Source organism: Eptatretus burgeri, chromosome 5, assembly GCF_056783735.1.
Source record: "Eptatretus burgeri isolate ZD-2024b chromosome 5, Ebu_testis_v1, whole genome shotgun sequence".
NCBI classification, from domain to species: Eukaryota; Metazoa; Chordata; class Myxini; order Myxiniformes; family Myxinidae; genus Eptatretus; species Eptatretus burgeri.
In genome coordinates, this window is record NC_140965.1 from 107,921,905 (window position 1) to 107,937,026 (window position 15,122).

Genomic DNA, 15,122 nt, shown 5'->3' on the forward strand with positions numbered 1-15,122 from the left:
ATATAAATATATATATATATATATAAATATATATATAAATATATATATATACATATATATATATATATATATATATATATATATATATATATATATATATATATATACATATATATATATATACATATATATATATACACATATATATATATATACATATATATATATATATATACACATATATAGACATATATATATATACACATATATATATATATATACATATATATATATATATATATATGTGTATATATATATATATATATATGTATATGTATATCTCTCTCATATGTGGAGATTTAAATAGTCACCATGCAACTTGGCTGGGTGTTGGTACCTCTCTCTCACCAGCCATGGCACTTCAACAAAGGATTTCTGGGACTCCATGGGACTGATGGATCTGTGAACTTTCCAACCCAGATTCCTCCCAATGGCAAGTCCTCCCTTCTGGACTTGATGACAATCTTTCCCACAAATGTCTCTTGCTGTTCCTTTTCTCCAATTAAAGATTGCGATTTTTCACACAATAGTTTCCTCACGCAATAATTGCTCAGAATGTGAAATTCATGCACCCTCAAGTTTTTGGAAGTGACACAAGGCATTTTGAGCAAATTTGAAATATTCTTTCCGAGACATGAGCATGTGCACCATTCAAAAAAAAACACACCAATATATATTATTTAACTAAAAGGGCACTCGATAGAGCACATACCTCCACGACGTAAGATAATGCCTGATCCACGATAACACATCAGGCCAATACATTTTTGAAATATGCTATTGTTGGTTGTTGGCCCGATCGCTCAATGGTAAAGAATCTCTTCAAAAAAATTATCAGATCCAGATTCAAATCTACACCAAAATCTAAATGAATTCATCCTTGCCAAACACCCAATATGTCCACCAAGTTCCATCTGAATCCATGCACAACTTTTTGAGATACCATGCTATATCTTAGTTTAGCCCTATCTCTCAATGGTGATGAATCACTTTAAAAATTCTAGTAGTCGGATCTGGATCTTCACCAAAATCTAATCAGTTCGGCCTTGTCACACACCCAACCTGTCCACAAAATTTCATCTGGATTCATAGACAACTTTTTGAAATATGCTGTATACAGTGGGGAGAACAAGTATTTGATACACTGCCGATTTTGCAGGTTTTCCCACTTACAAAGCATGTAGAGGTCTGTAATTTTTATCATAGGTACACTTCAATTGTGAAAGATGGAATCTAACACAAAAATCCTGAAAATCACATTGTATTATTTTTTAAATAATTAATTTGCATTTTATTGCATGAAATAAGTATTTGATCACTACCAACCAGTAAGAATTCCAGTTCTCACAGGCCTGTTAGTTTTGTCTTTAAGAAGCCCTCCCATTCTCCACTCATTACCTGCATTAACTGCACCTGTTTGAACTTGTTATCTGCATAAAAGACAGCTGTCCACACTCAATCAATCAGACTCAAACCTCTCCACAATGGGCAAGACCAGAGAGCTGTCTAAGGACATCAGGGACAAAATTGTAGACTTGCACAAGGCTGGGATGGGCTACAGGACAATAGGTAAGCGGCTTGGTGAGAAGGCAACAACTGTTGGCGCAATTATTAGAAAATGGAAGAAGTTCAAGATAAGTCAATCTCCCTCGGTCTGGGGCTCCATGCAAGATCTCACCTCGTGGAGCCTCAATGATCATGAGAAAGGTGAGGGATGAGCCCAGAACTACACGGAAGGACCTGGTCAATGACCTGAAGAGAGCTGGGACCACAGTATCAAAGAAAACCATAAGTAACACACACAACACCGTCATTGATTAAAATCCTGCAGCGCACGCAAGGTCCCTCTGCTCAGGCCCGTCTGAAGTTTGCCAATGACCATCTGGATGATCCAGAGGAGGAATGGGAGAAGGTCATATGGTCTGATGAGACCAAAATTGTGCTTTTTGGTTTAAACTCCACTCGCCGTGTTTAGAGGAAGAAGAAGGATGAGTACAACCCCAAGAACACCATCCCAACCGTGAAGCATGGAGGTAGAAACATCATTCTTTGGGGATACTTTTCTGCAAAGGGGACAGGACGACTGCACCGTATTGAGGGGAGTATGGATGGGGCCATGTATCGTGAGATCTTGGCCAACAACCTCCTTCCCTCAACAAGAGCATTGAAGATGGGGCGTGGCTGGGTCTTCCAGCATGACGACCCGAAACGCACAGCCAGGGCAACTAAGGAGTGGCTCCGTAAGAAGCATCTCAAGGTCCTGGAGTGGCCTAACCAGTCTCCAGACCTGAACCCAATCGAAAATCTTTGGAGGGAGCTGAAAGTCTATGTTGCCCAGCGACAGCCCTGAAACCTGAAGGATCTAGAGAAGATCCGTATGGAGGAGTGGGCCAAAATCCCTGCTCTAGTCTGTGCAAACCTGGTTAAGAACTACAGGAAATGTCTGATCTCTTTAATTGCAAACAAAGGTTTCTGTACCAAATATTAAGTTCTGTTTTTCTGATGTATCAAGTTCTTATTTCATGCAATAAAATGCAAATTAATTTTTAAAATCATGCAATGTGATTTTCAGGATTTTTGTTTCAGATTCCATCTTTCACAGTTGAAGTGTACCCATGATAAAAATGACAGACCTCTCGGTGCTTTGTAAGTGGGAAAACCTGCAAAATCGGCAGTGTATCAAATACTTGTTCTCCCCACTGTATATGCTGTACATATGAAATATGCTGTATATATGCTGTACATATGAAATATGCTGTTTTAAAATATGCTGTACAAAAATATGGTTGTAGACAAACAGATAGAGAGGGGTGAAAACATAACCTCCTTCACCTTCGGTGGTGGAGGTAATAATAAATGGCGTATCAATATCATTGAAAATTATGGTGTTTGTTTCATTACTGCTGTCGAAACCATCTTGGAGAGTTAAAATATGTAAATAAATAAATAAATAAGTTTTGTCCATCTCTCGCAATCGATTCGTCGTTATCAAACTTTGACACCCTGTGATTGCAGAGGGGATATAAAGTAATAGTTTTTAAACAACCGCATGCTCGTTCCTGAGAAGGGCAGTGTTCCTCAGCGAATAGGATAAACAATGGATTTTATCAACGTAACATTTATAAGAGTGCGTCTACTGCCACGGAGAACAAGGTGTGGCTGAGGTTTCGAGCATTAAACCAGTCAGAGCAATGACCGGGACCACTTGAAAAGTCAGCCGCACCTCGTTTCAGACTCTTATCAACTTTTAGTTGATACAAAATAAAATAAAAACGATGTCACTACCTGTTGAAGTTACCAAAAATTTTGACAATGGTACACAAACACCACGGCTGTTAAGAACGTCTATATTCTGTATTCGGTTTCGGGGGGGGGGGAGTTTGAGGAGATTTGGTGAGGAGTGGGTTTGAAGGCTTGGAGTGGGGAGGTGGAGGTTGAGGACTTGGGAGGGAGGGGGCTTGAAGAGAATTTTACATTGTGTGAATGTTCAACATATCCCTGCTGGTGTATCATAATCTGACAAAGTAGCTCAGCATTTAGTTTAATCCTTGCATTTAAACTCAAATTCAGGAACGCGAACAAAAATAAATAAATAAATGAATTGTTGCTCTTCCAGGAAAGGAGAGCAAAAACACGAGGCCGTGCTCGGATACGGGTACAGCGCACACCCATAAATCCTGTTTTAATGGAACCTGCTTGGACAGCAAACACAATAATTGTGCTGGAGTGCAAGTGCGCAGGATGGATCGTCCTGCACATGGCAGCAGGAAATTTTAATGGTTACGATGCCTCGTAACCATTCATGTTGAAAAAAACGAAGATAGAGCAGAAAGCGGGAAGATACAGTAGATAAACAATATTGAATTGCTAATCAATTTGGTGCTGAAAATGGGCACCCATATACTGTAATTGCATGCATGACGAACATGTGCACATACATTCGAGAGGAAATATTAAAACTCCCTTCTCGAAATGAAAAACTACGAAAGCTTCAATAAAACTGGTTCAAAAAGGGCTCAGTAAGGAAAAAGTATAAATTTGAAAAAAAAAAAAAAAAAAAAACAAGAAACAAAGGGAATCAAGAGAAGATTGAAGAGGGTGTGTGTGTGTGGTGGTGTTTTTGTTTGGAAGTATAAGAATTTCTTCTGGGACATGCAGACGGATTTGTCCAACAATCTCCCACCCCAATACAACAAATCAGTAACTGCAATATATATATAGAAATATATATATAGAAATATATATATATATATATATATATATATATATATAAAGAAATATATATATATATATATATATATATATATATATATATATATATATATATATAAAGAAATATATATATATATATATATATATATATATATATATATATATATATATATATATATATATATATATATATATATAATCTTGCTCGTTTTTTTTAGTGCATCATGAAAATATTACAACAAACTCGCAAAAACAACCGTCTGAATCATGCTGCAGATTGCAAGCCCATGTGTCGTTTCCTTAGAATTTGTTTTGGAGAGCAACAACAAATCAGAAATCAACTGTTACAGCGTTGGTGGCCAAAATGAATCGCAAAAAATACAATGCCTCTGGCACCTTTGGCTGCAGGGACATAAAATATGGTTGTAGTCGGGATGATCCGTATTCAAAAACGAAGGCAACGCCAACTAGTATAGCAGCCCAGCAGACAAGGCTCATGTCCGACGTTTCGACCGACGAACGGTCTTCTTCCGGGAATGCGCAGGCATCGTGTGCCAGGTGTTAAGTATCCTTCAAATGGAGAGGGGGCATCACGTGACTGCAAACACGCATGCACACCAAAAATCATTGGGAACCCTTTTCCAGTGATGAGAATTGCTCACACGTGGGTTCGATTTGCATTGAGTATCATCAACAGAAAAATAGACATATTGAGGGAACAATCTCATTGCTCAGTTTCAGAGCATCGTGAACATCCCGGAGGAAGGAGTGAAGGGATTTCCCATGAGGAATAAAATCTGAGGTCGAAAGTGGGCAACTCCGTCAGAATGATATCAACGGTCCTTGCAAACCTCAAATCCACCGTGGGGAACGTCATCTTGAAGTGGAAGACCACAGACAATTTTTTTTTTTTTTTTTAAAGCCCAAACATCGGACATAGCAGACCCTCGAAGATCACTCAAGAGAGAGAGAAAACGTGACAAAATTGTCGGATGGAATCGACGTGACTTTTATTGCATAAAACCCCATTATGTGTGGGAAGGATGTCAGGCAAACCCCAATACAGCTTCCCAAGTCAAACATTTGATGGAATATCATGTAAGAGCAGCTTTTACACAACGGGTCTCTGGGGACCTCAAAAAGTAGAAAGGTGTTTTGTGGAATGCCGAGTACAAGTTCACATTGTTCAAAGCTGAGAGCAAAGACAAGGGATATGATTGATGGAACACCAATTGTGTCGTCAAGAACAGCAAACGATAAATGGGAAGGAACAAGGGGGTGCACTACGCAAGGAATGTTGGAGAATCTCATGTACAACTAATCAAACAATGGGAGATATTGGAGTAAATGTAAAAGGATGCAAGTTCAGGTATTAGGAGGTGCTACAAGATGTTGAATGGCTGTACACAAACAGTTGTGTTAAAACAGTTAGAAGCATGTGTAAAGAGCGGGGAAAAAAAAGGTGCGAACGGTCAACAAAGTGGCGCAAGGGTAAATGGGAAGTCATGAATGTGGGGTGAATTCCAGGAGGTGAAAAGGGGTGCAGAATCTCAGGAAGAGCAGGAAAACAGGTTGAACTAGAGGGGGAGCACGTGGAGTGCAAAAGCTCCGCCGCCAATACTGCTAGGTCACTCAAGTGAACCTGATATCCTATTCATTCAATTTGACGTCAACAGTGCTCACAGAGTTATAGTTTGCAACTTTCCCTTTTAACTTTTACATACTAAATTCAATCGTCAAAACGAGATTCCTTGAGACAGAAATTGATTTTACGTGGGTATATCCACCTGAAGTTCCAAAATCAGCCACAATTATAATTTTGGCATGTTTTTTTGTTGGAAATCACTTAAAATATGTAGAAATGCAAAAAAAAATTCAAATATTTTTCAAATAAAATCGAATTTTTTTTGAAAAAAAAGTAAAATTTTCCAAGTTTTTTTTTTCTCCAACATTTTTTTTTTGGTTGGAAATCACTAAAAACATGTAGAAATGCAAAAACAAAAATTCAAATATTTTTTCAAAATGGCCACCATAGTGGCCATATTGGACTTTGGAACAAGTCCAAAATCTAATGGCATGATCCTTGGACCATACCTAATCCCCCCCACCAAGTTTCGTTGAAATCCGTCAAGGAGTTTTTCTGTAATACTGTTCACAAAAAAAAAAAACCCAATGTCACCCTCAGGGTGACCCGTATCTTGCCAAAAGGTGACCACGTGTGACTTATTTCAGGTCACACTGAGGTGAACAGAGCTGCTATCCACCAGGAGCGACTCCTTGAGGAATATCTGCCTACGAGAGATTCCGATGAGAATCGTTCTACAGAGTAACCATGAAAAATATGCTTTTGCCTCATAACGTCACCAAATGACATCATAATGTCTCAAGCTTGACATATCTAGAAAGCACTCATCGAGGTGTTCAATTTGAGGTACTACACGATATGGTTCCTACTGGGCGTCGTGGCGTGCGCCTGTAATCCGGCTACTTGGAGGCTTGGGTTGGAGGATCGTTTGAGGACGGGAGCTCTGCACTGGGCAGTGCTATGAGAGGGTGTAGAGCAGCCCGGAATCATGGCGAAACCCAATCCTTATCCCTATGTCGTACGAGGCGACCAGGGTTGCGTCAGGAAGGGCATCCGGCGTAAAACCGATGCCAAATCAGTATGCGGATCATAACGCATGATCCGCTGTGGCGACCCCCAACGGGAGCAGCCGAAAGACTAACAACAACAACAACAACACGATATGGTTCCTAAAACTTGAAAATTTGACCTTGGGGTCAAATATGCTTGACCTCAGGCGCTAACCATGTAGGTCAAGGCCAATCACCACCAAAAATTAATCAGCTGAGCGCCAGACCATGAACTATATTCCCATGAATTTTGAAGACGATCCGATCAAAATTACTCAAAAAATAAGGGTTTCGTCGACTCCCATGATTTGCAACAAAGTGACCTTCACCTTTGACCTTCAAAATTTTGTGCGCTGAAAGGGACCTCTATAGGCCTCTGATATGCGAAGTTACAAACATTTCCGATGATAACTGTGCTCTGCAGAATTTTTTATACGTGATTACAGACAAAAAAAATATAAAATAAAAAATAAAAACATGCAAGCTGACTAACATATCTTGCAAAAACTTCGTTTTGGCAAGATAACAAACAGACAGGGGTGAAAACAGTAACCTCCGTCCATCTTCGATGGCGGAGGTTAAAAATGGGAGTGACCACAAGGTGGCAGTGGACAGCAGAATTGAAATCCTGAAGATAGTAGCATGATACACACTTAGGAGATGATTGAACCGATGAGAGAAGAGGTGTTGGCTGTTCACCACCATCTCAGATCATTCCCAATCCAAAACAATGATCTTTTCTACCTTCGTTAACCCACCCCAATCCCTCCTCCTCCAAAATTTGTTCGCTGGGGAGGCATGGCTGGGGAAAAGAATCAGTGTAGCAAGACGAACAGGACAAGAACATAGCCGTTACAGACTAGAAAACCACTAACCTGCTGACAGTGAGCATGAAGCAGACCCTGAGACACATCACAGCATCTTGTTGCAATATGCAAGTGAGGAACCTTACACATTCAATGGATCCAAAATGGAGGGGGGGGGGCAAGGTTGAGATGGGAAGCAGCAGCACAAGCACGGAGTGGCGAGTCATATTAGATGAAGTCGTTATACACCATTACAATCCCAGGATGGCAGGCGTAGGAAGTACGTGAAACACTTGGTCCTGCAGAGAATTCAGAGACTGACTGTCTTTTGGGAAATAGGATCCATTATAGCTGATTATTTATACACGTTTTATCTGATGGTGAAATCCAGTAGACCGAGACAAACTCTCCCAGAGACTGACGAACAAAATAAATTATAAAATTATTAATTTGGTCCTCATCACAACTTACAGGAGGAGAAGTGAAAATATACACATTTCCTGCATTATAAGAAGTGTTCCAGGAAGATGACCATCCATTTATTTTCAAGATCGGCAAAGAGGGATGCTTGTTCTGCAATGTCAATAAACGTGTACCCCATGACTTTTGGTGAGATTTATAGCTAGCTCGCTTTTGCATGCAGCCTGTGGCTGCTGGTTGCATCATTTTCTTTCTGGGGGTGCGGCTGTGCTACTGATGCAGCGCCACCACTACCAGGAAGCTTGCACTCATTTTGCCGACCTCGGAAGGATGACAGGCTGAATCAACCGCACCTGGTATTAATTCAACGGTTGCTGAAACTGAAGACCCTGACATCTTAAGACCTTATCTGTTAAGCCAACATCCGGCTTAGATTTATCATGATACTACATACAATTTGGCGTGTGTGTGCGCGCGCTATCGAATAATGAAAGCTATAGTCATCATCAGTGTGGGTGGAATACGTTGTAAACAAGCGGTGTTTGTGGGACAGAATACGTTGAAAACTTGGTGGGTAAAACACAGAATAAAGTTATGCCTCTCTACCCCTTCCCCCACCCCCTCCTTCTGCTGCTGCCAGAGTAAGTGGATAGTTTAAGTGATTGCAACTAATTGCAGGAAATCTAAGCAACACATCAGCAAGATCTTTGGGAAAATCAAAACACAAAAATTGATTGAACAAAAGCAAATCGATTTCCACAACACCAAGTAGCATTATCTTTAATGGGTTCACTTACAACTCAAAAAAAATAACTGCCAATGATGGACCAAATTACTGCTGGATACCACTACTTGCAAAACTGAAGGTAAGCATCATAATAAGAGGAACAAAATTTTTTTCCAAACAACCTGTCGCCATCATCCCGACTGTCATGTAGTCAGTACGAAACAAGATGTACATATGCATTATGAACCTAGTCACAAAATTTCCAATAACAGGAAATGGATAGAGCATAAAACGAGTGTACATTAAACCAGGCATGCAGCATACCTAACCAGTCAATAATAGGATCCTGCCATCACTAAATACTTTGCCTTCTACAATGGGAGTCTGGCTCAGATTCATTGCATGCTGGAACAGGCACAGGCCTGAAACATCAAGTATAACGTGAGGAGACATTCAACCGCCTATCAACTGAGCTATGTGGCCATTGGGAACTGGGCGGATGATATTTCAAACAAGGCGTTCCTCAGAAAAAGGTACAGTGCTCGTACACATGTAAAAATTGAACGTTTAGCTGAAAAAAGAAACCAAAGCCTTCATGAAATGACTTGACAAAGATTCATAAACACAGTTCATTATTCAAGCTTAAAAAAGGATACAACCTATTCGATCGCTCTGACATCTAATTAGGAGCCGTTTTTTGAAGTATTTGTCTCCATTGTGAACACGTTGGGTCACCCGAAGAAAATGACGAAAATCGGGTCGTTTAGACTTTTAGTAAAACATCAAGAAGATCGAGTTGGAACTTTAAGCAGTGTCACAAAATGAAAGGAGGAAAACACACTGGCGGCATGGAAGAGGGACACAAAAGAGGGACACATGGAGGAAAAGGGAAACAAAAACTCGAAGGACACTCGGTAGAGCACATACCTCCGCCACGTCATGCCTGATCCAGTAGAATTCATCAGGCCCCATACATTTTTGAAATATCGTACTACATATCGTTTTCAGCCAAATCTCTCAATGGTGAAGAATCACTTTTAGAAAAATTAAACAATTCTCGTATCCCAATCTGGGTTTGGATCTTGACCAAAATCAAATAGACTCATCCTTGACACACACCCAACCTGTCCAACACGTTTCGATTGAATCCATCCACAACTTTAGGATATTGTGCTATATATAGTTTTTGGCCCCATCGCTCAATGGCGAAGAATTCCTTAACTAGGACAGTCTTCGACACCACGATGTCATCAGATATGCCTCCGCCCACATTATTATACATACTACTTGTATCAAATTTGATTTAAATTTCTGAACCCAGATACAAAATATTAAATAATTCTGGCTGCCAGATCATGCGCCAGATCGGGTTGAAGTTTAAAACATTATTCACCATGACTACTAGATCATAACCGTGATGTTTCACGTCGATCGATTAAGTGGTTCAGGAGAAAGCACTTTTTAAAAAAAGATTTTCCTTCAATCCAATATGGCTACCGGACCATGTGACCTATTAATTATTCCTGAGGACCTTCGTATCACTAAGGCTTAGGGTAACATGTGGGTAAAGTTTCCCCTTGATCTGTCAAGCGGTTCTGAAGAAGAGGATTTTTAAAGGTCAACTCTTCAAAAAAATAATCATGGCTGTCAAACCGTGTGACCGATGACATTACACATGGATAACTTTTTCTTCCTCATGGATAGGCGATCATACCCATAAAGTTTTGCCTCCATCTGTTCAGCCGTTTCAGAGAAGATTGTTGAAGGTTCGTACATCCACAAAATATAGCTGATTAAGTCATCAATGATGACCTTCAAATTGCCGTACTGATCGGATAAAGCATTCCACGTATGCAATGATGACTACTTTAACGGCCCAAGTTATTCCCATCTTCGTGTGGGTCAGCCAGGGAAAGTTTTTGGCCCGAGTCGGTGAAGGCTGAAAGCGATTTGGCCAAGAATTTGGAATTTGTTCAAGATGCGACCGACAACTCACCTACTTTGCGTGAAAGACAACGTGGGATATTTAACGCCGACCGACTAATCCTGACAAATGGGATGTGCAGATTTTGTATCGCAACGTGTGCTTGTGAAGAATAATCTGGCAGTTTATAATCGGGTCAGGAATGGAATACAGAATATCCAGCTCAAAGAAGAGTGCATTCATTACCTCTGCACCAACGTGGAAAACATAATTGGTGTCGTGTTAACGTTTCACGAGTAATTTTTGAGCATCAGCTCGTTTTGGTGTTTGATTATACCGTCGTCATTTTCAGTCCCTGTGTTAAAGTTGCGTACAGAGAAACCGTTCCATATAAAAGGGAGGGGCACTTCGCGCTTCCCTCGAATAAGCATACTGGAGTGAAATCGATGGCATGCTGTCAACAAATCCCAACGCTTCCCACCCAAAGCAAAGTTGAAAGATGGCAAAAAGTTCCACCAGGAACAAACCAATATCAAAGTTTGAGTAAAAAAAAAAAAAAAAAAAATTCCCCCCCATTTTTGACACCTGTGACCGACCCCCAAGTCCCCCCTCCTTGGGGTATGAGCTGGGGGTCAAATCCAAAAAATGGTTTCATATTCAATGTTCCCCCTCCCCAGTGTTGATCGTTTCATTCAAAATGTTACAAAAATGTGCCAGTGATCACATTTTTGGGGGTATTTGACCATTTGAGCTCACCATAAGGGGCAAGGCCAAAACTGACACTGCTCTCGCACCTTCTTGCCATGTGCTGATCAAAACTCCCAAGTTTGGTGAATTTATACACAACCGTTTAGGAGGGGATGGCAGGACGGACAGATGGATAGACAGACATATGGAGCCAACAATATCCCCCCCCCCCCAATTTTTTTCAAAAAGTGTGGGTGGGGATAATAAATAAATTCACTCAATCAACATATACAGACAACAACAAATATAGATGAACATCTGGTCTGCCATTAAAAACTAAGGTCAACTTGGTAACCAAGGTACACCAAATGCAAAGAAGACTCACTCGCCAACAAGGCCAAGGATTAACATAATTCTTCGTATTTATAATCCCCAACATAAAGTTTCAAACAGTTTCCTTTTTAACCCACTATGATTACTGCCACCCAGTCATACATCAAGAAGGCTAAAAAAAAATCAAATAAATATATTGTCAAATATCTGCAGGTTGTCTTAATAAAATGTATTGGGTTTACTATTTCAGAAAGGGAATCATTAACCAGCAGATACGGGCGATGTTGAGTGTTAGTAATACCCAACAGATGGCATCGGGTGTGTGAAAGAACGATTCCACATTATCAGCCAGCTGTTACCCATAAGGCAGTGCAGGACAAGATGGTATGGTTTTTAATGTATGAAGTCTGTATACATTTTTAATGAGACACCCTGGATTCGTGTTCTCGGTGGTGAATTAAACTGGGAGTCGAATTTGGATGTTCATCTTATAAATGGAGGCAACACAGGCTAAAAATAATAATAATAATAATAATAATAATAATTCCACCAGTTAGGCCATCACCCCTCCCACAACCAACTACACAGTGAGACGAAGTTTTGCAATTGCTTAGACTCACTGAGTGTGTGTGTGTGTGTATCTCAAAACGTTGTGGACAGATTCAGACAAAACTTGGTGGACAGACTGGGTATGTGACAAGGATGAATCGATTTGATTTTGGTGAAGATCCAAATGCGGATACAGATATTTTAAAATTTTATAATGTATTCGTCACCATTGAGAGAGAGGAGAGGAGATTGGAACCATACTCCGTGTGGAGCGTTGGTGCTGCCTAAGCAGTCTCCTTAGCTATTGGGCACAATCCTGGATGGGTCGCCACTCCGACAGTATACCAGCATGCTGGCACTCATTTTGCCGACCTCGGAAGGATGACGGGCCGAGTTAATCCCACCTGGTATTAATTCAACAGCTGAGCGGGATTTGAATTCAGGACCCTCGGATCCAAAGCCCACCACCCTAACCATTAAGCCAACACCAGGCATACCATTTTAAAAGAGATGGGGCCAAGAATGATATTTGACAAAGTTGTGGACGAGTTATGACAAAACTTAGTGGATGAGTTAGTTAGGTAACAAGAACAAGCCGATTCAATGTTGGTGCAGGTTCGGTTGCAGATCCGGCCGATCGGTGGGATACAAAACAAACTGTTCAGCCTGGTGGAGGTACGCACTCTATTGAGTGTTGTTCTAGTTTCCATTGTGATGTACTCATCTTGCATGTGGGGTGGGGGGGGGAATAATTTATTTATTCTGATAAAGAGTGTTGGTGCTGCTGAAGCAGATTCTTGACAAATGTTGTACCGAGTGATTTGCCATTGCCTTCCCAGTAGTGGTTTGGAATTTTGACCAAGGTGCCAGCGATAGCTCACCGACTCTTTACGAAGGACACCGTGGGATCTTTAACATCCACCAACGAATGTGATATCCAGTTCAACATCCATCCGAGGGATTTGCACACACGCACAAACACACATCACCAGAATGATAGTTTATAGCAAGGTCAGCATTGATATCCAGGCTTCGAGGCGTGTGTGCGTCCCTCGAAGCAACGAGATACGTGGGCGTCGCAATGCTGCTCCATCAGTTTGAGAGAGTTAAAGAAAATGTTTGCAAACATGTACAATACAATGTCACAAGAAGTTTGCTCAAGATGAGCTTTGCAGAGAATCGATGTGAAAAAGATCTTAAACGTTAAAGCTTTGGAATGGGAAGGTCGATCCAAATAAATCGGGAATGCAGCAAAGTATGTGAGCGACAGCCATAAATATTCATGCCCGGACCATTATAAACAAGATGTTCACAGTTTCGTCCAACAAAATCACATCAAGGAGGCAACTCAAGCACAGACTTAAATAAATAAATAAATAAATAAATAATGTTAATCCGAGGCTCATTGGGGAGCATCACATGGAGTACATAGACATCAATGTACACGAATTACAAGGACGTCACGAGACAAGTGGACAAAACACATTTCAGGTTATGATGGGATTTGGAACCAGGGTTCCTCGCATCATGAGCTCGTGATCCAGATGGGTCCACCTGCAGGTCAACCTCAAACACAGAGCACAGGGCCCCGATCACTGCGAGGCTTCACCTTACTGGACCCCTCCCTCCTGGTCCTGGGAAGTTTTTGCTCCGATTCGAACGACAATAACATCCACATCAACACCTCTGGGTAGATACCTGCTGAAGAAGCCACGTGACCGAGTCACGAGACGTCCCAGTACAGGTGTGATTATATTTATGAACCTGTTCACACACACACACCTGTCTATTTACCTCAGTCACTGAGCGCAACGTGACAACCCCCCACCAAGAGAGTGAGTGTCCCACGTGTGAATACCGTGCTCGGTGAAGACATTGCAGTGCGGCCTGAGGCTCGTCCCTTTGGGGACAATGGTCGCGACACCCACTGGCAACGCAGCCTCCCTCCTGCCCTTGAAGGGCCGAGGCAGAGTGGCGCGCCGCGGCTCCACACCCTTTGCCTGCTGCTGCCCCATCACTGCGCGCAACATGCACACATGAGGAGCGGCCTCCCGGCAGGCAGGCAGGCAGGCAGGCAGGCGCTCAAACAGCGTCTCAAACGCTCCGCCGAAGCCTCAATGCAGGAGAGAGCGAGCCTCTTGCGGGTCAGGCCCTCAAGATGTACGCAGCGACACCGCCATGACGGACCCCGTCAAGACTCCCACTACTTCCGGTCGGAGCCGGAAGCTATAAAGGGGGCGTGTCTTGTATGAAGAAGCACGCGCGGTTCATTTTCCAGGTGGGAAGAAGAGGAGTCCCTCGAGAGAGAGAGGGAAAGTATCCGTGGTTTTGAATTAGCACTTTCGTGTTCACCTCATTTTCATTGAATAATAATTACTGACGTGAATTGAAGCACATAATGAATGTATCCGTTTGGTATCTTGAAACGACTTAAATAAAAATATGTTTCCAATTTCCAACTGATTTTCGCGATTTTTTGAGGAAGGGGATGGAGGGGGACAGGGAGGTGGAAAGGAGGAGTATGAGGGGGGGGGGCGCAGCATCACCAAGATACGTCCAAATGACGTCATGACGTTGTACCTTTTTGATTCGGTTTACCACGTAAAATAAAGAGCAACATAAATCATTTTCTGATGTTGGAAATACAGTACCTTATTTGGAACCGTATATTTATGACGTACGCGTGCGGTGGATGAGCATGAGCCGTTGACTGCAGATGCGGTTCCATTAAAAGCAGCTTGCAATCGCTTTCCAAGCCAGTCGTTCCGTATCAACCACTTTGCAAGCGGCTCGCCTAGTTCTTGGGCAAACGGAACAAGTGTGAGAATTG

At 41.5% G+C, this 15,122-nt stretch overlaps 1 protein-coding gene across 4 annotated transcripts in view; it reads right to left on the reverse strand.

Annotated features, from left to right (window-relative positions):
* The window catches only part of LOC147027123 (tyrosine-protein kinase ABL1-like), a 135,862-nt gene extending 121,350 nt beyond the window's left edge, over window positions 1–14,512 (reverse strand). Inside the window, exons 1-2 of one of the 4 annotated variants that reach the window (XM_085883299.1) lie at window positions 14,151–14,511; window positions 4,609–4,810 (exon numbers count right to left, since the gene is read on the reverse strand). Coding sequence is in view for 2 of the 4 variants with exons in the window: in XM_085883296.1 (XP_085739422.1) it covers window positions 14,151–14,322 (172 nt within the window). In the remaining 2 variants the exon portion in view is untranslated. Of the gene's footprint in view, window positions 1–4,608; window positions 4,811–9,726; window positions 9,746–14,150 lie in introns of those variants that run through there. The other 3 variants (XM_085883296.1, XM_085883295.1, XM_085883300.1) reach the window with 3 other exon arrangements.
* Window positions 14,513–15,122: the final 610 nt, after the last annotated feature.